This window comes from Carcharodon carcharias, chromosome 15, assembly GCF_017639515.1.
Source record: "Carcharodon carcharias isolate sCarCar2 chromosome 15, sCarCar2.pri, whole genome shotgun sequence".
NCBI classification, from domain to species: domain Eukaryota; kingdom Metazoa; phylum Chordata; class Chondrichthyes; order Lamniformes; family Lamnidae; genus Carcharodon; species Carcharodon carcharias.
In genome coordinates, this window is record NC_054481.1 from 58262028 (window position 1) to 58284672 (window position 22645).

Below are 22645 nucleotides of genomic sequence, written 5' to 3' on the forward strand. Positions count from 1 at the left end.
GAGGCCATTGAATCTTTTAAAGGAAGAGTAGGTAAACAACTGAAACAAAGGAAATTACAGGGCTATGAAGGAGGCATAGGACATTTGGATTGTTTTAGAGTATTCCAAGGAGGTGCTAATACTTGATCTGGGATTTCTTAATCATAGAACAGTACAGCACAGGAGGCAGTTATTCAACCCAACTGGTCTGTGCCAGCAATTTTGATGAGCAATCCCACCACCAACCCCGTTCCCCCCATTTTCTTCCTCTATAGCCCTGCAATTTTTTCACTTTCCAAGTATTTATCCAATTTCCATCTGAAGGCCACTATTGAATCTGTATCCACCACCTTATTGAGTAGTGAATTCCAAATTCTAATTACTCATAGCATAACAAAGTTATTGCTCATGGTATCTCTGGTTCTTTTGCTATCACATTAAATCTGTGCCCTCTGGTTTGCATCCCCTCAGCAAGTGGAAAGTTCCCCTTTATTTACTCTATGCACCCTTGTTTTTAAAAACCTATATCAAATCTCCTCTTATCCTTCTCTGCTCTAAGAGGAACAATTCCAGCTTCTATAGCCTATGTAACTGTAATCTTTTATCCCCAGAACTATTCTTGTAAACCTCCTCTCCACCCTCACCAAAGCCTTCACCTACTGCCTAAAGTGTGCTGCTCAGAAATGGACATAATACTCCAGCTGGGTCAAAACTAGTGTTTTATCTAAATTTAGTACAACTCCCTGGCTTTCAACTCCATGCTTCTATTCATAAAGCCCAGGATCCCATATACTTCATTAACTCCTTTGTTAGCCAGAAGATTTGTGCACAGACACCCCTGGTCTCTCTCTTCTTGCATTACCTTTGAAATTGCACCATTTAACATAATGTCTCTTTTTATACTTCCTATTAAAATATATCCCCTCACTTTTCTGTATTGAATTTCATCTGCCACACACCTCTCATTCCTACAGGCTGTCTGTGCCCTTTTGAAATCTGTTGCTAACTTGCTCATTGTTTACTACACTTCCAAATTTCGTGCCAACTTCAAATTTTAAAATAATGCCCTTACCCCCAAGTCCAAGTTAGTAATGTCCACCAAAAACAGAAGTAGTCCTAGTACTGAATCTGGGCAACTCCACTGTAAACTTTTCTCCAGTCCAAAAAACAGCCATACACCATAACTCCCCGAATATAATTTAATGCCTTCCCCGGTGGCGGGTTTGATGGCGGCGATGTGGGGTGGAATTTAATCAGGTGGGAGGTCACCTTTCCACTTCCACCCTAATTAAGACTTAAGGACCTCATCCCACTGGTATTACCCCAGAAGCGGACAGGGGCTCACCGTGCGGGGAGCACAACAAGCAAACCTGTGTGGGGGTCCCTCATTCAAAGACACCGAGTGTCTGATCAAGGAACCCAGCATCGGGAAGGGGAGCCCAATGACAGCCATCCTCCTGCCAATATTGCCGACCCCCCTGTCCACCCTTCCCCCTACCTTGACTCCCCTCCCACCATCACTCACCGGTGGCCTGTGATCTACTAGGCCTCGGGTGGGTATAATACCAGCAGCAGCCGCCACCTACCCAGTTGCACTACTGTTCAATAGAGCTACTGGTCTCCGACAGGCCAGCAGCTCTCGGCAGATGAGACATCCACCCCCTGGGCTCCTTGATCCTGTGGAAGATGTGCCACTGCCCAGTTAAGTGACTGAGGCACTTAATTAGGTGGGCCTTCCCTGAAATACGTGATGTGGGATTGCTACCGGCTGGACCCCCATTGCCTCCATTAAATCCAGCCCCAGATTTTATTCTTCAGCCAATTTTGTAACCATGCTGCTACTGCCCCTTTTACTCCATGAACTTCAAACTTGCTAACAAGCCTAATCTGTGGTACCTTATCGAATACTCAGCTGCACTTCCCTCACCATCCTCAGTGTTAATTCATCAAAAAGTGAAATCAAGTTAGTCAAGCACAATTTTGCCTGAACCAATACAAGAATAGAATACAACGGATGCTGAAAATCTGGAATGTGTCCATTCCATTTTCTGCATCTCAGCTTTCAGCCCTTTCCCCACCCCCACTTCTCAGAACCATTATTATGTTGCCCTTGACTCCACCTCCCACCCTATGAGTTTTGAAGTCAACGGATCCTCCTCCGTCATTAATGCCACCTCCCATCGGGATGCCGCTACCAAGCATATCTTTCTCTCCCCTTCCATCATTTCAAAAGGGCCATTCCCTCCACAACACAATGGTTGACTAATCAATATGCCCCAACACCCACCACTTCCTATGGCATCTTTCTACGCAAGCAGAGATGCAACACATCCTTTTACCTCCTCCCTTATCATCCAAGGCCACAAACACTCCTTCCAGATGAAACAACGATTTACTTATACTTTTAATTTAGTGTATCGCATTCACCACTCATTGATGTAGTACACTCTACATCCAAGAGAGCAAAAGTAAAACGTGCGACTGCTTTGCAGAGCACCTCTGTTCAGTATGTGTGATCCTGAGCTTTCAGTCATCTGCCATTTTATTTCTTCACCCAACTCCTACTCTGATCTTTCTGTCTTTAGCCTTATACACTGCTCCAATGCAGTTCAAGGAACAGCATCTCATCTTTCAACAAAGCATTTGACATCCTTCCAGAGTGAACATTTGAGCTCAACCATTTTGGAGCACGACCTCTGCCCCTAATTTTTGTTGTCGGATGGCAGCTGTTGGCGACAATTCTGCTTTTCACATCTACACATCCTCTAGACCCATCTTTTGTTTCTTTACTTGGCCCACTATCATTTCCTCTTGCCTTGCACCGACGTATCTTTTGTCACTTAATTTCTCCTGCCTTCCAATCCTATCATAGACCTCCTTTTGGTTATTTACCCCCTTCTATCCCCTTTCCTTGCTTGCTTGGGGATGTAACAGTTAAGTCTGACAAAGTGTCATCAATCTGAAACGTTGGGCAGAATTTTATGCTCTTTGGGAAAATTTCCAAGACTTGACCCGTATGGGTCAGAGGTACGCCAACAATTGGAATCTTCCAGGAGGTGCCCAATTAACAGGCTGCCTCCGCATATGCCTCAACAGGGAGGGGGTCATCCGACATTGGGAAGCTGGCACCGGGTTCTAGGGCTGTCAAATAACTGGGGCTTTAATTGATCTAATAGGCTGCCTGCCTCCTTGGAGCCAGTTGCCGGTTCCCACCGCCCATCAACTCCCAGCAAGATCAAATGGAAACAGAAACATGTAAAAGAGATAAACCCAATGCACAATTTTCAAAAATTCCACACCTTGCCCCTGACTGCCTCATCAGGTTTAGCTTGTTAACTGATTTTCCATGGATGCTGCCTAATGTGATAAATATTTCTGTTTTTATTGCCTTTAACCAACCTATGCTGGTCCTCTTTTATTAGTCAACATTAGATCAGAACATGAGAAACAGAAGCAGGAGTAGACCATACGGCCCTTTGAGCCTGCTCCCCATTCAACGTGATCAAGACTAATGATCTACCTTAATTCCACTTACCTGCCCGCTCCGCATATCCCTCGATCCCCTGACACCCCAAACATCTATCCATCTCAGCTTTTAATATACTCAACGATGGAGCATCCACAGCCCTCGGGGACAGAGAATTACAAAGATTCACAACCTTTGAGTGAAGAAATTTTTCCTTATTTCAGTCCTAAATGTTCAGCTCCTTATTCTGAGGCCGTATCCCCTTGTTCGAGATCCCCCAGTTTGGGGAAACAACCTTTGAGTCTCTACCCTGTCAATCCCCTTCAGATGTTTCAATGAAATCACCTCTCATTCTTCTAAACTCTAGAGAAGATAGGCCCAATTTATGCAGCCTCTCACACAACCTTCTCGTCCCACTAGGTAAACTTCGCTGTACCACTTCCAGGCAAGTATATCCTTCCTTACATGAGACTTCCAAAACTGCACACACTGCTTCAGATGTGGTCTTAACAAACTTGTACATTTGTAGCAAGGCTAGTTTATTGTTCTACTCCAATCTCCTAGCAATAAAGCCCAACATACCATTTACCTTCCTAATTACTTTCTGTACCTGCATGCTGTGTGTTCCTTATACACCCAAGTCCCTATGAACACAAACATTTAAAAGGGTTTCAGGCCTTTTTAAAAATATTCTGCTTTTCTACTCTTACTACAAAAGTGAATAACCTCACACTTCCCCACATTATAGTCCATCTGCCATCTTATCGTTGATTCACTTAAATTGCCTGAATCTCTTTGCAGTCTCTTTGAGCCTTCCGCACTTTCATATTCCCACTTCGCTTTGTATTGCCAGCAAATCTAGATATATTACATTGTCCAAATGGCTGTTGATTTTCTAAAAGCTCCCCACCATCAATATTAAACTGACTGGCCAGTAATTGCTAGGTTTAAATATTGTCCCTTATTTTTAAACAGGGGGTAATATTGCAATCTTCCAGTCCTCTGGCACTACCCCAGTAACAAAGAGGATCGTGGCCAATGCCTTCAATAGTTTCATCCTTACTTCTGGAAATTATATGATCACTTGAAGGAATGACTTCCAGGGCTATGGGGATAGAGCGGTGGTGGTGGGGGGGGGCGCAAGGAAATGGGGAATGACTGGATTACACTACCAAGTGCAGGCATAAACTCAATGGGCCAAATTACCACCTCCTGTGAAGCGATGACTCTATGATTATATTTCTTTCGGGGACCTAGGAGGCATTCCGGCGGAACAACTGAGATAGCATTTTAATTATTGCCAGCCTCACTAGTACATCCTCTATTTTTTTTGTCTCATTCAGTATCTCAACAAAGCTGTGGCAAATGAGCCATTCCCCAGCGGTGAAATTGTAAACTTTTAAGAAAAAAAATCATTCACATTACATGATCTCAAACATAGGAGATGGTCTTGGACGTAGTTCTAGATGCTAGCCATCTGCAATGAAAACTCACCTCTTCTGATTACATGTGGACTAGGACCAGTTGTGCTTGGTCCTGCAGCAACATTAAGCTGATTAGGCCCTATTCCAGTTGGTTGTGATGGGCTCTGTCCTCCACTGGCTGTGCTAGCATCATTTCTCACAGGCGGCGGAGTGCTAGCAACGTCTTTGGACTTTGAAAGGCTGAAGGAGAAAGGATTATTGATATGAGATCTGAAGAGAATGTGAATTCTATAAAATACAACATTCCGCAAAAGATTCAAAGCTGTTTGATTCAGACACTTGTCTATTTTAATTATCCACTAGAATTAATTCAAGGTGCTGAAATACTTGAAGTTGCTGGATCCCACAACTGTTTGAACTAAATAAAATCACTTTTAAACTAAATAAAATCACTTTTAAACATCAGTGAAAGTGAAAAAAGAGAGATTAAGACAAATTAGTATCAAAAATAACTAGAAAATTAAACTACTCGGAGAGTTGCCTCATCAAATCCTATCAGGTACTGTTCAGCAGTGCTATAACTGATGGCGTGAGTGAGACAAAAGCAATTCCCTGAATTTTCTATATGTCTTAGTTCTGATGAAGGGTCATATGGACTCAAAACGTCAACTGTATCCTTCTCCGCAGATGCTGTCAGACCTGCTGAGTTTTTCCAGGTATTTTTGTTTTTGTTCTAGATTTCCAGCATTCGCAGTATTTTGCTTTTATCCCTGAAATCATTTTCCCTAATCTATCACTAACATGGTGATGCAGTAACTAATGTGCTAGAGTCTGATTAAAGATGTTAAAGATCTTTGCCAGCTACAATGCAGGGGTAGACATTGTGAGAAGACTAGAAGAAAAAGAGGGCAGGAAGGGGAGGAATGGGTTGTAAACATCTGTTTGACTAAGTTGCAGAAGTCCAATCTAGCAGACCAAAAGGAAAAAAAAGGTAAAATATAGTCAGTGATTTTTTGTTTTGAGTGTAACTTTAGTGGAAATTTAGTGGCATTTAGAGTAGTTTCTAGCCAAACTTATATACTACACCTTTCACAAAGGTTACAGAAGTCAGCCCAGACATATCTTATTCAATTTGGTTTCAGAATCTATTGTGATGAATCTCGTTCAAAGAAAATCAACTTTTTCATCATATCTGTAATCTGTCTCTGATTTCACTTTATCATTCCCCAATGTTGGCAGCTCCAACCTTCTTTGAAACAAGCCACTCCCTAGTCTACCCCCTCCATGAAATCTACAAAACAACTAGCCCCCCCACCCCTTTAGCACATCTTTAACTTTCAAAGCAAACATAGCTGGTCTAACCAGTAACACTGGTATAGCCAGTTTCTGTAAATTTGTGCCGAGGATTAGAATATACTTTGCAGTGAAACTAGAGCAAGGCAGAACATGTTGATGCACAACTCTGAGAAACAACAAACAAGGCTACTGCCAATCTCAGAACACAGCTGAAGTGCTGAGGGAAAGCCACAAAGTTTAGCTTGATTAGAAATAGAAACACTCATTTACTAAATGGGTAAACTCTTCTTAAGCCAATCCATGCCATAGGAAACTTTGCTCATGTGATGGGATAGAGATGTAAATCAGTTTAGACAGGAAATCTACCATTTGTGTATTTCTTTAAGTATTGCTGGTATTGTCACATTCAGGTGAACCCTTTAACTGTTTAAAGATACCTAAAGAATTCCTGTAGTTGGATGACTCACATCTCCACAACCAGTAATTCAAGAGAAAACACACCTATTTTACCTAGTGCTGGAAATTGCAAAAATTTAAATTGAAACACGCCTTCAACACAGTTGCTAGAACTCTTGCATGAGCATGGCATAGTTGTACAATGGTCAAATATCTGTAAATTCCATTTAAATATCATCTGGAATGTTCATGTTTCTTTAAAAGATATTGGCTCAGCCTGCTGTACGTGTGAAAGGTCAGGAAATGGGTGTGGCATCTGATTAGGCCAAATTACTTTCTCAAAGAAATAGCCACAAGGATTCCATTTGGGGAATGCTATAGTTGCTCCCCCTGCCTCTCCTTGATGCATTAAATGAAAAGATCAGCCAGATGGGTCCAGCAGACGACACCATCTGTTGTCAGGAAGACACTGCGTTGGAGGGGCAGAAGTGGGGCCCACAGAAATGCTCTAAACTAGGTTCATGGCTGAAACACACCAATTCAGGGATTCTTCTGGTCCCAGCATAATTGGCCTACTTACATGCTCTGCATTTTCAGCCAGGCTTATCAGGCATGCCTGCACGTCACCTGTTTAGTACTGCAGTTTACTCCGCACTTCCAAGCAGTTGCCTATATGTTAACACTGTTGGTGCTGCCATTATGCATATGATTTGGCTCCAAGATCTGACTGTGTCAGGGGCTTGAGACAGTGGCAGGGTTAGTGGAGCAGGGACACTTATTTTGGGCCCACTAATACATGATTACAAATATCAAGTTCTAGTTCTTTTGGTCCAATGACTTCTGCACTTAGCGTAACCTTCCACAGAAATGCAACCAAGTAAACTTGGGACAACGACAGCTTCTAGTTGTTAAAAGGACATTCCATACCGCATAACTAATGGAAATATTGATATTTAGTCTGCTGCTATTCCAAACGTGTTATCATCCTAAATCCAGAAAAACCAGCCAAAGCCCAGAAAAATTACTGTCACAATATCCTGCGCTCTACACAATGGTCAAACGTTCACCCTTTACTAGATAAAACTGGTTTTAGAAGCCCCACCCTCAAATAAGCATTCAGGCTTTAGAGAAGGAAGAAACTGCTCTGACAAGGTCAAATATTGCACTACCAACATTGTGTTGAGGCTCCAGAAGCAGTAAGACTGGAGCTGCCTTCATAGGCTTGTCATTAACACATAACACTGTCTGGTGTGAAGAGCTGCTATTGAAGCTTTCAACTATCATTCAATGCTGCAAAGTTCTTAGACTTATCAACAGCCTAATGAGCAACTGTAAGTTCCACTTCTTTGGTAAGAACAGCTGAACACAGACATTCACAAATGGTCTGTCACAGGGCTCAGTGTGTGTGAGAGATGCCCTACATGAAATCCTGGAATTTCGTATATGCCAATGTCATAGCACTGTTGACAGGCATCCACATTTGAGGAAGTAGGATGCTCACAAATGACCTGGACTACTGGAATACTACTTCTGGGCTTGGTGCCTCCACCCCAAGAAGACAATTGTGTCTGTGTTTGGTCTCAACAACAATGCTGTCAGATAGGAACTCAATGTTTCCTTCTGTGGAAGGCAACTACCCATGATCCCACCCCAAAATACCTGAGCATCCCCCTGGACTGGAGTCTCACCTCACCATGACTGTCCAAAAATAAAAAACCCAGCCCTGTCAATCCTGCAAAGTCCTCCTTGAGAACATCTGGGGGCTTGTGCCAAAATTGGGAGAGCTGTCCCACTAATCAAGCAACAGCCTGACATTGTCTGTAAGGTATGATTCCGTGAGAATCATACCAGACACCACCATCCCACCAGAGACGGCAGCACAGCAGTACACAGTCGGGAAGGAGTTCCCTGGTATCAGGTCAAATATGGGCAAGGAAACCATCTGATGATTACAATCTATCATCCCCCCTCAGCTGATGAATCTGTACTCTTCCTTGTTGAACACCATTTGGAGAAAGCACTGAGGGTGGCTAGGGGACAGAATATACCCTGGGTGGGGGGCTTCAATGTCCATCACCAAGCATTACTACTAACCAAGCTGGCCGGGTCCTAAAGGACATAGCTGTTCAACTGGGTCTTCGGCAGGTGGTGAGGGAACCAATAAGAGAGAAGAACTTACTTGACTTTGCTCTCATCAGTCTACCTGTCGCAGATGCATCTGTCCATGACAGTATTGGTGGGAGTGACCACTGCAATTTGCTTGCGGAGGTGAAGTCTTCACATTGAGGATACCCTCCATCATGTTGTGTCCGATTACCACCCTGCTGACTGGGATAGATTTTGATCAGATCTAGCAGCTCAAAACTGGCCATCTATGAGGTGCTGTGGGCCTTCAGCAGCAGATTTGTATACAACCACAATCTGCAAACTCATGGCCTGGCATATCCCCCACTCTACCAGTACCATCAAACCGGGTGATCAACCCTGGTTCAATGAAGAATGCAGGAGGGCATGCGAGGAGCAGCACCAGGATATCTAAAAATGAGGTATCAACTTGCTGAAGCTACAACACATGACTACTTGCATGTGATAGACAGAGCTAAGTGATCCCAAAAACAATTTTTGAACTGTCAAATACATTCTGACACTCCAGTGTCCATTGAAATTTCTTGTTCTTTTTTAGTAGCTCGGTCCATGGAGTAACCGCACTGCTAAAAATTGATAACTTCCAATAAAATCTACTCATGCCTAGAAATCTCAAAACTTCCCGTATCATCGTAGGCGCTGGGAAATTCACAATAGCCTTTAACATCTCGTGGGGCCACCTGACCATGTCCAATGGTGTGACCCAAATATGTAACCTGTGCTTTTGCAAATTCACTCTAAGCCAAATTAGCTTCCTGCAACCAATCAAACAGTTCTTTCAGATATTGTAAATGCTCCTCTCACACGTTTGATTGAAAACTACCAAGTCATTAATATAAACAGCAATTGATCAGTCCTGCAATTACTTTATTTGTCAGTCTTTGAAATGTTGCTGATGCATTCTTCATACCAAATGGCATAACTTTAAACTGATCTAGTCCATCTGGCATTACAAAAGCTGATATCTCTTTCACTCTTTCCGCTAACAGTACTTGCCAATATCCTTGCAGCAAGTCAAACTTTGTGATAAACTTTGAATGTCTCACTTTCTCAATACAATCTTCCAACTGTGGAATAGGATATGAATCTGCTTTTGTCACTGCATTCGCTTTTCCATAATCCACACAGAGTCTTTGCGTTCCATCAGTTTCAGCATCATCACAATAGGTGAACTCCAATTACTGCAACTAGGCTCTAGGATATCATTTTGAAGCATGAATTCAATTTCTTTTTGCACTTGAGCTAATTTTACTTGATTTAATCTATAAAGATGTTGCCTTATTGAAATTGAATTGGCCATATCTACATTATGTATAGCCAAATTTGTTTTCCCCAGCTTATTCCTATAAGTGGCTTTGTGTGACTGCAATAGCTTTTCCAAATCACTGACATTTGTCTGGAAGGTAACTCAATATTACATTTAAATTTTTAAGCACTCCCTCAGTGTCCAATTTAATTAGAGGAAAGTCAATTTCAGAATCCTTCATTTCTACCACCTTTTCCTTATCTACCACTATTACCACCTCCTTCTAGTTTTCTTCCCTATCAAAGTACTTTTTAAGCATATTTACATGACATATCCTCTGGTTTTTTTTCTTTCTGGGGTATTTATTAAATAATTTACTTCACTCTGTCTCTTCTCAATTCAGTAAGACCCATTAAAGATTGCCTTTAAAGGTTCACCTGACACTGGCATCAAGACTAACAAAATGAGGAGTTTCTGTCCTCTTATCTGCACTCATTTTCATCAATTTCTGAGAAATCTTTAAATGTTCTTTAGCTGATTCACATGCTCTGCTTAATATTTCTTTAAATTTTGTCATATAGTCCAGGACAGTAGTTTCTGAACTTTGACCCACTAGTTTCTCCAGAATCAACTTAAATGGTCCCCTTACTTCATAACCATAGACGAATTCAAAAGGACTAAACCTTGTCGATTCGTTAGGGGCATCATTAATAGCAAATAACAAGAATGGAATCCCTTGACCCCAGTCCTGTGGATAAGTCTTGACTATATGCTCTCATCATAGTTTTTTTAAGTTTGATGCCATCTCTCTAAAACACCTTGTGATTTGGGGTGATAAGCTGAGGATTTAAGATGCTTTATTCCCAAGCTGTTCATTACTCCCTTAAACAGATGTGACATGAAATTCAAATCCTAATCTAACTGTGTTTCTTTTGGTAACACATATCTTGTAAAGAATTTGGTCAATCCTCTTTACTCTAATTTCGTAAAGGTATCACTTCTGGAAATCTTGTGGACACATCCATAATTGTCAGCAAGTGCTGATTTCCACTTTTGGGCTAAGGGAGGGGGGCCTACACAATCAATCTGGACCCTGGTAAAGGTTCCTAAAATGCTGGAATCGGAATTAAAGGCGCAGGTTTAATCACTGCTTGAGGTTTCCTATCACTTGATATGCATGACATGTTTTGCAGAATTTGACCACAATTTTATGCAGCCGAGTTCAATAAAAATGTTTTTATATGTTAGCTTGAGTTTCCTAATTCCTAAATGTCCAGCTATTGGAATTTTATGAGCCATTCTTAATATTTTATTTCTGTATCCAGATGCTATTATTTGATATACTAGCACCCGCTTTTCATCTGCCGGAACATGAGATGGTCTCCATTTCCTCATTAACACGTATTTTTAAGGTCATAATGCTCTGGAATGCATTCTGCCTGTTTCTGAATAAGCTGTCTGGTATAACTGCTTTATTCATGCTGCAGCTGTATAGAACCTTGGTTAGGCCATACTTGGAATATTGCGTGCAATTCTGGTCACCACGTTACCAGAAGGATATGGAGGCATTGGAGAGGGTGCAGAGGAGGTTTAGCAGGATGCTTCCCGGTCTGGAGGTTATTAGCTATGAGGAGAGATTGGAGAAACTCGGATTGTTCTCACTAGAGCGACGGAGATTGAGGGGCAACTTGATAGAAGTCTACAAAATTATGAGTGGCATGGACAGAGTAGATAGTCAGAAGTTTTTTCCCAGGGTGGAAGAGTCAATTACTAGGGGACATAGATTTAAGGTGAGAGGAGAAAACTATAAAGGTGATGTGTGGGGCAAGTTTTTTTACGCAGAGGGTAATGAGTGTCTGGAATTCGCTGTCAGAGGAGGTGGTGGAAGCAGGTACGATAGTGTTTAAGAGGCAGCTTGACAAATACACGAATAGGATGGGAATAGAGGGATACGGACCCCAGAAGTGCAAAACGTTTTAGTTGATGGGCAATATGATCGGCGCAGGCTTGGAGGGCCGAAGGGCCTGTTCCTGTGCTGAACTTTTCTTTGTTCTTTGTTCTATTCATGGATTCTTCTGCTGTAACTCCACTAATTTCACTGAACTAAACCCTTTTTAAAAAATTCATTCAGGGGATGTAGGCTTCGCTGGCTAGGCCAGCATTTATTGCCCATCCCTAATTGCCCTTCAGAAGGTAGTGTTGAGCTGCCTCATTGAACCGTTACAATTAATTTGCTGTAGGTACACCCACAGTGCTGTTAGGAAGGGAGTTGCAGGATTTTGACCCAGTGACAGGGAAGGAACGGAAGTCAGGATGGTGAGTAAATCGGAGAGGAACTTCTGGGTGGTGGTGTTCCTATCTATCTGCGCCCTAGTCCTTCTAGATGGTAGTGGTCGTGGGTTTGGAAGGTGCTGTTGAAGGAGCCTTGGTGAATTCCTGCAGTGCATCTTGTAGATGGTACACACTGCTGCTACTGTGCATCGGTGGTGGAGGGAGTGAATGTTTGTAGGTGTGGCGCCAATCAAGCAGGCTACTTTGTTCTGGACGGTGTCAAGCTTCTTGAGTTTTGAGGGAGCTGCACTCATCCAGGCAAATGGGGAATGTTCCATCACGTTCCTGAGTTGTGCCTTGTAGGTGGTGGACAGACTTTGGGGAGTCAGGAGGTGGGTTACGCGTCGCACGGTTTCTAGCCTCTGACCTGCTCTTGTAGCCACAGTATTTATATGGCTAGTCCAGTTCAGTTTCTGGTCAATGGTAACCTCAAGGATGTTGATAGTGGGAGATTCAATGATGGTAATGCCATTGAATATCAAGGGGCGATAGTTGGATTCTCTCTTGTTGGAGATGGTCATTGCCAAGCACTTGTGTGACACGAATGTTACCTGCCACTTGTCAGCCCAAGCCTGGACTTTGTCCAGGTCTTGCTGCATTTGGAAATGGACTGCTTCAGCATCTGAGGAGTCACAAATGGTGTTGAACATTGTGCAATCATCAGCGAACATCCCCACTTCTGACCTTATGATGGAAGGAAGATCATTGATGAAGCAGCTGAAGATGGTTGGGCTGAGGACACTACTCTGAGGAACTCCTGAGGTGATGTCCTGAAGTTGAGATGACTGACCTCCAACAAACACAGCCATCTTCCTTTGTGCTAGGTATGACTCCAACCAGCCGAGAGTTTTCCCTGATTCCCATTGACTCCAGTTTTGCTAGTACTCCTTGATGCCACACTCAGTCAAATGCAGCCTTGATGTTAAGGGTAGTCTCTCTCACCTCACCTTCAGCCTCACTCTCTCCCACCTTCTGTTACTGAACAATCTTTTCAAATACAGATCCAACTAACTGGGTTTCAGCAGCTTTCCTGTCTTTTAGATTCTCCCTCATCCTGTTCCAGCCTGAGTTTGTGATCTCATTACTACACAATCCGGAAACAATTCAGGATGCTCTTTCTGCAACATTTCTGTCAATTGCATCTGCAAAGGCTGCTCGAACTACAGTAGGCATCATCAACATCTATGACCTGGGATAAATTGAACCCCTGCAATAGGCAATTTTTCCACTACCCCAACAACCACCTTGCCTGTTTTCAACATACTTTTTAAATTTACCTTACACCATGGAATATGCTTAGTAGCTCCATGAGTTCCACTTATTAATACTCTTTCCTGCAATACCTGCTCTGGAAAACAAATAGCACTATCCCATAACATTAAGGACTGGCTAGCCCCCATGTCCCTTAAAATTTTGATATCTTAGCTGCTCCATCCTGTACTCACGGATTGACATTCCCTTCAGGTATATAAAATCTTTAAACATTTCTGCAACCTGCCCTTCAGATCTCCCTTGGGGAAGTTGTGAATACATTCCCACTTCTCTACCTACCACTGATTCTTCCTGCTCCACCTCTACACAAACCACTGGTTTTTCCCTGCCTCTGGATCTCCAAACACACAGTGCTCTTGTTTCCAGAACATTTCTGAGTTCCAATTACTGCAATAGGTTTTCCTTATTACCTCCAATACATTGACTTTGTGTGCCCAACCTTATAAATGGAAAACATTTGAGTCTTCTTCAGGTGTCACTTCCACCCTCAGCAGCTTCCTTTCTGGTCTGAGGAGAAATTCCAAGAATACCTAGCTGTTCCTGCTCTTCCCTGACTACCTGCCTTCCTTTCACTTCCCCATTTTCTATCCTCAGATTTAAAAGGATGAAGCAAAAAGGTTCTGATCTATGGGCTAGGTCATAATCATCAGCTATCTCTGCTGCTTGCCTAGCTGTTTTAACCGTCTGTTCTTCTCCATGGGTTCTAACTACAGGAGGAAGTGAATCTTTAAATTCTTCCAAAAGAATTACATCACTAAGAGCTGCATATACTGTCTCTACTTTTAATATCTGTATCCAAAGGTCAAATTACTTTGTTTTACTCTCTCAAATTCAATATAAGTCTGTCCAGGCTGTTTCCTTACATTCTTAAATGCCACATTCTACCTGTATGCCTCAAGAACCAACTCATATGCACTCAGAATAGCCTTTTTTACTGCATATTCCCCAGATACTTCTTCTGAAAGTGATGCATATACCTCTTAAACTCTACCTATCAACCTAGACTGTAAAAGCAATGTCCAGGTTTCTTGTGGCCATTTCATTTGCTTTGCTAGCTTCTCAAGTGAAATAAAGCACACCTCTACATCCCTGTCCTCAAACTTTGGAAGATCCTGCACAAATTTAAACATCTCCCTACTGAGTTCTAGTCGGGAAATAAGTCCTTCCCTATCTTCTAGTACCTCTATTTTAAATGCCAGCCATTTAAGCTGGTGCTCTCTTTCGCTCCTTTTCTCTTTCCTCCTCTGCTAACTTCTCCATTCCCAATTCCCTTTCCGGTCTTCTTTCTCTCTTCTGCCTTTCTGCTTACTCCATTTGAAATGCTCATTCCCTTTTCTTTTGCCTCTAATTTAAATTTGTTCATTTCCATTGCTTGTTCAAGTTCAAGCTTTTTCATTTGTAATTGAAGTTTCACTACCTCTAGCTGTGACTCTCAAGTTTCCTGTATCCCTTCCAATTTCAAATGTTGCACTATTCCTTCAATTATGTCAGCTTTCTTCGCCCAATCCTAATTGCAACTTATTCGCCAATTCTGTTAACTGAGCCTTGGTTGCTTTTTGTAAAAAATAGTTACACCTTCTACTCCCAGAAGTCTAAGAAATTGCTAAAGCCATGTTTGCAATCTAACCACTTTAAAATCCCTCAACGCCAACTCCTGAGTTCAATGTTCTTCTTGAACCCGTAGCCTTGAGATTCACCAATTCCAAGCCACTCAAGGGTTTTTAAAAATCCCACAAAGAACCCCCAATTTTATTATGTTTTGGCAGATGGTAATTGCCAGACTGACCAAATTCCAAAGGGAAACTTGGCCAAGCTATCACAACGATTTGCAATTTGTATTTTATTACGAGAAGGTATGTGCACCAAAGTCAGAAGTAGAATCCACCACCACTTTTGGAGATTTAAAATATTACATTAAAACATTTATTAACGAAAGAAAGGAACACAAACACACAAGACTACTGTTACGCAGGTAAATTTAGTCTTACAACGTTTCCCAAAAGATTTCTACTTAACTACTCTCCCAAATAAACACCCTTTCCCAGGCAACAGTCCAAATAGATTCTTAATCTATAAAACATCCAGTAATATTACAAGGCATCCACTGTTGCCATAAGGGAGGTATTTCACAGCTTCTCTCTCCCTTTACTCGACAAAGGAACTCCAAGGCTTTTAACAAAACCTTGTTTTCTAGAACAAACAAGCAGTTCTCTGGGTGGCTAGAGGCTGCTTTTCAGCCTGTATTCGCACAGCCCACCTTTCAAGGTCTCAGATGGCCACTCACCTCAGAGTTTTCAAACTTCCCTTAAATCTATTTACTTCCCTTTTATCTCTAAATGCATTGTTTTAAACTTTCTTTGGAAGTTACCTTTCCCAGAATATAAAAATCTTTTATGTTGTTATTATGACCAGCAGTCTGGGGGAAAAATAAACTTAACAACTTTGCCTTATTTATTTATGATTTTGCCTGTTATGCCCTCTTTTGAAATTCAACAGCTAACAATTCACTTCTCACTTATCTGCTAATGCAAATTCCCATTGATACCATATCTACTGGGATCACATCTTAGCTTGCCCATCACCATTTCAAAATGCCTGTTTTTACACCTAACCCCATTGATGATTCCAAAGTTGCAGTCTGACTGTCTTCAGTTTAATTAGATTAGTCACACACATGTACAGCCCCCACAGCCTGTTTCCATATCCCACAGTAATTAAGAAAAATGATATTCTCTTTAAACTAGCAATACTGGAGTCAATGGGAATCAAGGGGAAAACTCTCCACTGGTTGGAGTCATACCTAGCACAAAGGTAGATCCAGGGATAAAAACAAAAGAACTGCGGATGCTGGAAATCCAAAACAAAAACAGAATTACCTGGAAAAACTCAGAACTGTTGAAGGGTCATGAGGACTCGAAACGTCAACTCGTTTCTTCTCCGCCGATGCTGCCAGACCTGCTGAGTTTTTCCAGGTAATTCTGTTTTTGTTGTAGATCCAGGGAGGTTGTTGAAGGTCAATCATCTCAGTCTCAGGACTTCATTGCAGGAGTCCTTCAGTGTAGTTCAATAGGCCCAAACATCTTCAGCTGCTCCATCAATGACCTTCCCTCCATCATAATGTCAGAAGTAGGGATGTTTGCTGATGATTGCACAATGTTTAAGACCATTCGCGATTCCTCAGATACTGAAGCAATCCGTGCCAATATGCAGCAAGACCTGGATAACATTCAGGCTTGGGCTGACAAGTGGCAAGTAACATTCGCACCACACAAGTGCCAGGCAATGACCATTTCCAACAAGAGAGAATCCAACAATCGCCCCATAACATTCAATGGCGTTACCATCGCTGAATCCCCCACCATCTATATCCAAAGTGCTACCATTGACCAGAAACTGAAATGGAACAGCCATATAAATACATTGGCTACAAGAGTAGGCCAGAGGCTGGGAATTCTGCACTTAGTAACTCACTTCCTGACTCCCCAAAGCCTCCCCACAAGGCACAGGTCAGGAATGTGATGGAACACTCTCCATTTGCCTGGATGAGTGCAGCTCCATCAACACTCAAGAAGCTCGACACCATCCAGGACAAAGCAGTCCACTTGATTGGCACCCCATCCACTACCTCCAACATCGTCTCTCTCCATCACTGACACAGAATGGCAGCAGTGATTGCCATTTACAAGCTGCAATGCAGCAACTTACCAAGGCTGCTTCGACAACACCTTGCAAGCCCATGACCATAGGAACACCACCACCTGCAAGTTCCCCTCCAAGCCACACACCATCCCGACTTGGAACTGTATCGCTGTCCCTTCACTGTTGCTGGGTCAAAATCCTGCACTGCCAATCCATCAGCACTGTGGATGTACCTACACCACATGGACTGTAGCGGTTCAAGAAGGAAGCTCACCACCACCTTCTCAAAGGCAATTAGGGATAGGGAATAAAAATGCTGGGCTAGCCAGAGATGCCCACATCCCATGAAAGAATTTTTAAAAAGTTCACTTTATTACGCATCATACAACAACCACGTATTGTGTCTAGCAATAGTTCACGAATCACTTTACACAAGAGATTTGGCTTTAGGTGAACAACCAAGATATCACATTGCAATGGGTTTCTAGGACATTTGGTGTAAAGATAGAATCAGAGGTATCCAACTTCTAGTTGAGAAAGGGAGGAAATATCAATAAATGCATGGCTCAAAGCACAACCACCTTTGAAAGGAATTACAATTATAATCTCCATTTAGAATAAAAGAACAAATAGGAAAGGGAATACACTTATGAAATGAATTTAAGCTGGCTTCCTAAAGCAGCAGATCTTCAAATCATGGCATTACAGTATATGGAGAAAAGGCAAGAACTTAAAATGAAAAAGACAGAGCTGCAAATGGCTAACAAAAAGGCAGATCAGGTTTAATAAGTCAAATAGCTTACTCCTGTTGGTATGATCTGAACAAAGTCTACAAATGCACAAGTTAAGGGCACATTATCAAAGTCTATAATATTAAATGTGACTGATAAACTAAACCCCAGATTATTACCTAAAGTGAGGCAGGACAGTAGCATAAGGGAACAGAATCCAAAATATGTGAGAAGTAAATTTCAAACAGATTAGAGTAAGAGGACTTTGTATCATGCCTGCATTAGTTTACTGAAAGAGCTATCCATTTTGTTCCACAGAACTGCTTTTTACTCGGACCCTTTTATATTTTTCTTTTTCAAATTTGCATTCATTTCTCTGAAAGGGTATTATGAATGCTACTTCTAACACTTTCTGATAAATCATCTCTGCATAAATATCCTAAACTTTTCTTCCAATTTATTTTGTGATGCCCTCTGCCTACCAACTCAAAGACTACTGGAAACAGTTTTTTCTCTACCTATATTATTCAAACCAACTCAAATTTTCAACACTTCTATGACCTAGAATCATAGAGGTTTACAATACACAAGGAGGCTCAATGCTGGGACAATCAAAAACTAATCCCATAGCAAACCAAAATTAATCTCCAAATCCCTTTACTCAAATAATGAAGAATCTTGGAAATAATCTGCAAGGCAAAGTAGTGGAGACAAAAAGATTAGGGACATTCAAAACTCAGCCAAACAAGTGGTATATTAGAAGAAGAAGCTTTGATGGATCAGCTAACCTTTTATTATTCTTAAATATTCTATTTTGAAACATTAGTAGGTTTTAGTTTGTTGTATCCTGTAACAATTATGTGAATTTACTTTCACTCAATTGCTTCAATGCATAATATGGATGATAGTCAAGAATGACAGTGTACATAGGAAACAGAAGAAATTCAACTCCAAGCCTGTTCTGCTCGTTACATCAGGATCACGAATGCTGTGGGAGAAGACACACCCTCAAATCTTGTCTATATGGCTGATCGTCCTTTACATTTGGTGAATGACGAAGGTTCCTAGATTTCCCTTAATTGCCTCGTTTCTAGTACCTCTTCAAGTGGTATTTTCTTACCTGTATTCATCAGTTTCTTGAGGCTGAGGCTCAGTCACACTAGCAGTAGCAACAGCAGCAGCTGCTGGGTAAGAGTCAGGGCCCAACCCTGATGGCTGCTGCTCATTGATAGAGACAGCCTCGATAGGAGGGGGAGGCGGCTGGACAGTTGGGCAAGTGTGCTTCCTGATCAGAGTGGCAGCTCTACGAGGATTCAACTGAGGCTCAATAACTTTTACACCCAGGCTACAGAGAGAAGAGAAAGTGAACACAGACCATGCAAAACACAGCTAACAAAGTTTTTCAAAGACAGGTACAATCCAGTGCTAGACAAGGGAAGAACGCACAGCACAATCAAGCTTAAACTTAGACAGATGTGAGAAAGCTTTTAGTCATGATCTAAGGATGCAAGTTAATCCATGCAGTCCATCGAATGGATGCTTTGGCTTGAGCATGACAACTTCAAAAAAGCGCAAGCAGACGTGGAGAATTATTGGGGTTTAACTAAGCAACATTTATAGGCTGTCCATTTGAGCTGCTTTCCAGCCAGGATGGAGTCAACAAGGCAAATAAAGAGCTGGTTAAAAAAATCCAACTACTTGTCATTAAGTGCTAAAAGATTTGTGTCTTCATTTTACAAGTAATTCGCACACCAATTCCAAGTCAGATATGATAATTCAGGCAGCAATGCCATGGACTCAATTGCTCAAACAGATCATGCTAGGCCTTTTTGGTCTGCTGTCTGTATGCCCAGGGCTTTTGGTGGAACATGCACCAAAACATTGCATTTACCATCAGCCATATAGAAGAGAGGCACCCTGCAAAACATTTAAAAGTGGGGAGAGCTCAAATTATAATACCTTGATACCTTCCTTATGCTGCAAGGAGTGGAAATTTTGTTTGGGGGGAGGGGCACAAAGAGAAGAGTTATTGGCTACCTGCAACAAAACAACTGTCGTGAATCAATTAGCAGTGAAGTTCAGAGCTGAGTACAGCTCTCTCATTTGAAACAATTCCCAAGTTTTATCTGATGGAATTACAGGATCACCATGTGCGTTCAGTAGAATCCTCATGACTACCTTGTACAAACAAGGCACAGTGATTGTGATCAAGGTCTTCACACAATTTTCTCTACCCTGCAAAGAACACCTTGCCCATATCAGGGCTCAGCATCAGGTGTGTCAGCCTATATGCCAATTCAATAAAGGCTATGATACCATGAATGCCACTCACTCAGCATAGAGGATTCTCTGTGACAGGCTGGAGCTAGCCCATGGGTTTGTCACACATCGAATAATATTTACATGAACCAAGAATTTCCATTTTCTTGTTTAAAAACTAAGTAAATAACAGAAAAACTACATGTAAACAGTTATATCTCTTCCAATGTTTAATGTTTAATCATTTGGTATTTTTTTCTATAAAAGGAAAAACGTGTTATAATTATATCAGCCATAGTGAGGCAAAGGTATACAATGGAGAATGAAGTGAAAAATTCTCCAGCAAAACATTCTGGCATTCCTGTAAACTGCAATCCTAATGAGAGACCTCAAAAGAAAAACTGAATTTTTTGGCAAAGACAACGAAACACGGAGAATATAAAACTGCAAGATGCATAATGAGCAAAAGCTTCCCTGGTTCAGTGTGATGTCAATAGGTTCCTTATATAATTGCAGAAAACTGAACATGTTGTGGGGCGATACACCAGACCAGCCTGCAACAAACAGTGGGTCCAGTCATTCTGGAACTGATGAGCCTTGTTGCAGTCTGAGCTGCAGTAGGTGTGGCTAGCTCAGACTGGTGAATAGGCAAGCTACACCTGTGATGGAACACCCCATATTTGATTGTCTGATATCTTAAATGCTGTTGTATATATCATATATATATATATATATATATATATATATATAAAAAGTTCATTATCATGCATCCAAATTTTTGTTAGCTTAGCTTAATTGGTATTCACCAAGGCTCCCGAGATGGCACCTTCCGAACCCACAACCACTACCATCTAGAAAGGGAAGGGCAGCAGATAGATGGGGACATCACCACCTGGAAGTTCCTCTCCAAGTCACTCACCATCCTGACTTGGAAATACATCGCCTTCACTGTCGCTGGGTCAAAATCCTGGAACTCCCTTCCTAACAGCACTGTGGGTGTACCTATACCACATGGACTGCAGCAGTTCAAGAAGACAGCTCACCAGTACCTTCTCAAGGGCAACTCGGGACGGGCAATGGGCAATAAATGCTCACATCCCGTGAATGAATAAAATAAAAAATTCCCCTCAGTATAAAAGATTGTGGGGACAAACGCCTATAGCAATATAGGCATACAATCCAGGCTAATGCTTCAGTGCAGTGCTGAATGTTACATTATCAGAGATGCAATCTTTCACACTAAAGATTAGACCAGGGCTCCCACCTCCTGCTGAAATGAACTACTAGTTCCCATTGCCCTATTCAGAAAAAAAGAGAAACATAGAAAATAGGAGCAGCAGTAGGTCATTCAGGTCTTCGAGCCTGCTCCGCCATTCAATACGATCATGGTTGATCCTCTAACTCAATGCCATACTTCCACTCTCTCCCCATGCCCCTCGATCCTTTAGAGTCTAGAAATCTATTTCCTTCTTAAATATATTCAGCAACTTGGCCTCCAAGCTCTCTGTGGTAGAGAATTCCACAGGCTCACCACCCTGAGTGAAGAAGTTTCTCCTCATCTCAGCCCTAAATGGCCTACCCCGTATCCTGAGACCGCTTGTTCTAGGCCCCCGAGCCAGAGGAAACATCATCCCTGCATCCAGTCTGTCCAGCCCTGTCTGAATTTTATGTTTCAGAGATCCCCTCTCATTCTTCTAAACTCCAGTGAATACAAGCTACTCAGTCCAATCTCTCCTCATTTGACAATCCTGCCATCCCAGGAATCAGTCTGGTGAACCTTCGCTGCACTCCCTCTAAGGCAAGTATGTCCTTTCTGAGGTAAGGAGACCAAAACTGCACACTATACTCCAGATGTGGTCTCGCCAAGGCCCTGTACAACTGCAGTAAACCATCCTTGCTCCTGTACTCAAGTCCTCTCACAATGAAGGCCAACATGCCATTTGCCTTCTTAACTGCTTGCTGCACCTGTATAATTGTGTGCAAGGACATCAGGCCCCTTTGTACCTCAACATTTCCCAATCTATCACTATTTAAATAATTCTCTCCCATTCTGTTTTTCTTACCAAGGTAGATAACTTCACACTTATCCACATTATACTGCATCTGCCAGGTATTTGCCTACTCAGTTAACCTGTTTAAATCACCTTGAAGACTCAACATCCTCCTCACCACTCACATTCCCACCAAGTTTTGTGTCATCAGAAAACTTGGAAATATTACATTTGGTTCCCTCATCCATCTCATTGATATATATATTGTGAATAACAGAGGCCCAAGCACTGAATCCTGTGGTAGCCCACTAATCACCTCCTGCCACTCCAAAGATGACTCATTTATTCCTCTGTCTGCTAACTAATTCTCAATCCATGCCAATATATTACCCCCAGTTCCACGTGCTTTAATATTACACACTAACCTCTTATGTGGGACTTTATAAAAATCTTTCTGAAAATCCAAATAC

General features: G+C 41.9%; 1 protein-coding gene across 8 annotated transcripts in view; it reads right to left on the reverse strand.

Moving 5' to 3' along the window:
• LOC121287754 (rho GTPase-activating protein 17-like) overlaps positions 1–22645 on the reverse strand; it is a 289690-nt gene that overhangs the window by 9499 nt on the left and 257546 nt on the right. For 7 of the 8 annotated variants that reach the window (XM_041205656.1, XM_041205654.1, XM_041205658.1 and 4 more), the window contains 2 exons: positions 19046–19270; positions 4940–5109 (listed from right to left, as the gene is read on the reverse strand). In XM_041205656.1, the coding sequence (XP_041061590.1) occupies positions 4940–5109; positions 19046–19270 (395 nt within the window). The remainder of the gene's footprint in view (positions 1–4939; positions 5110–19045; positions 19271–22645) is intronic. The other variant, XM_041205661.1, reaches the window with a different exon arrangement.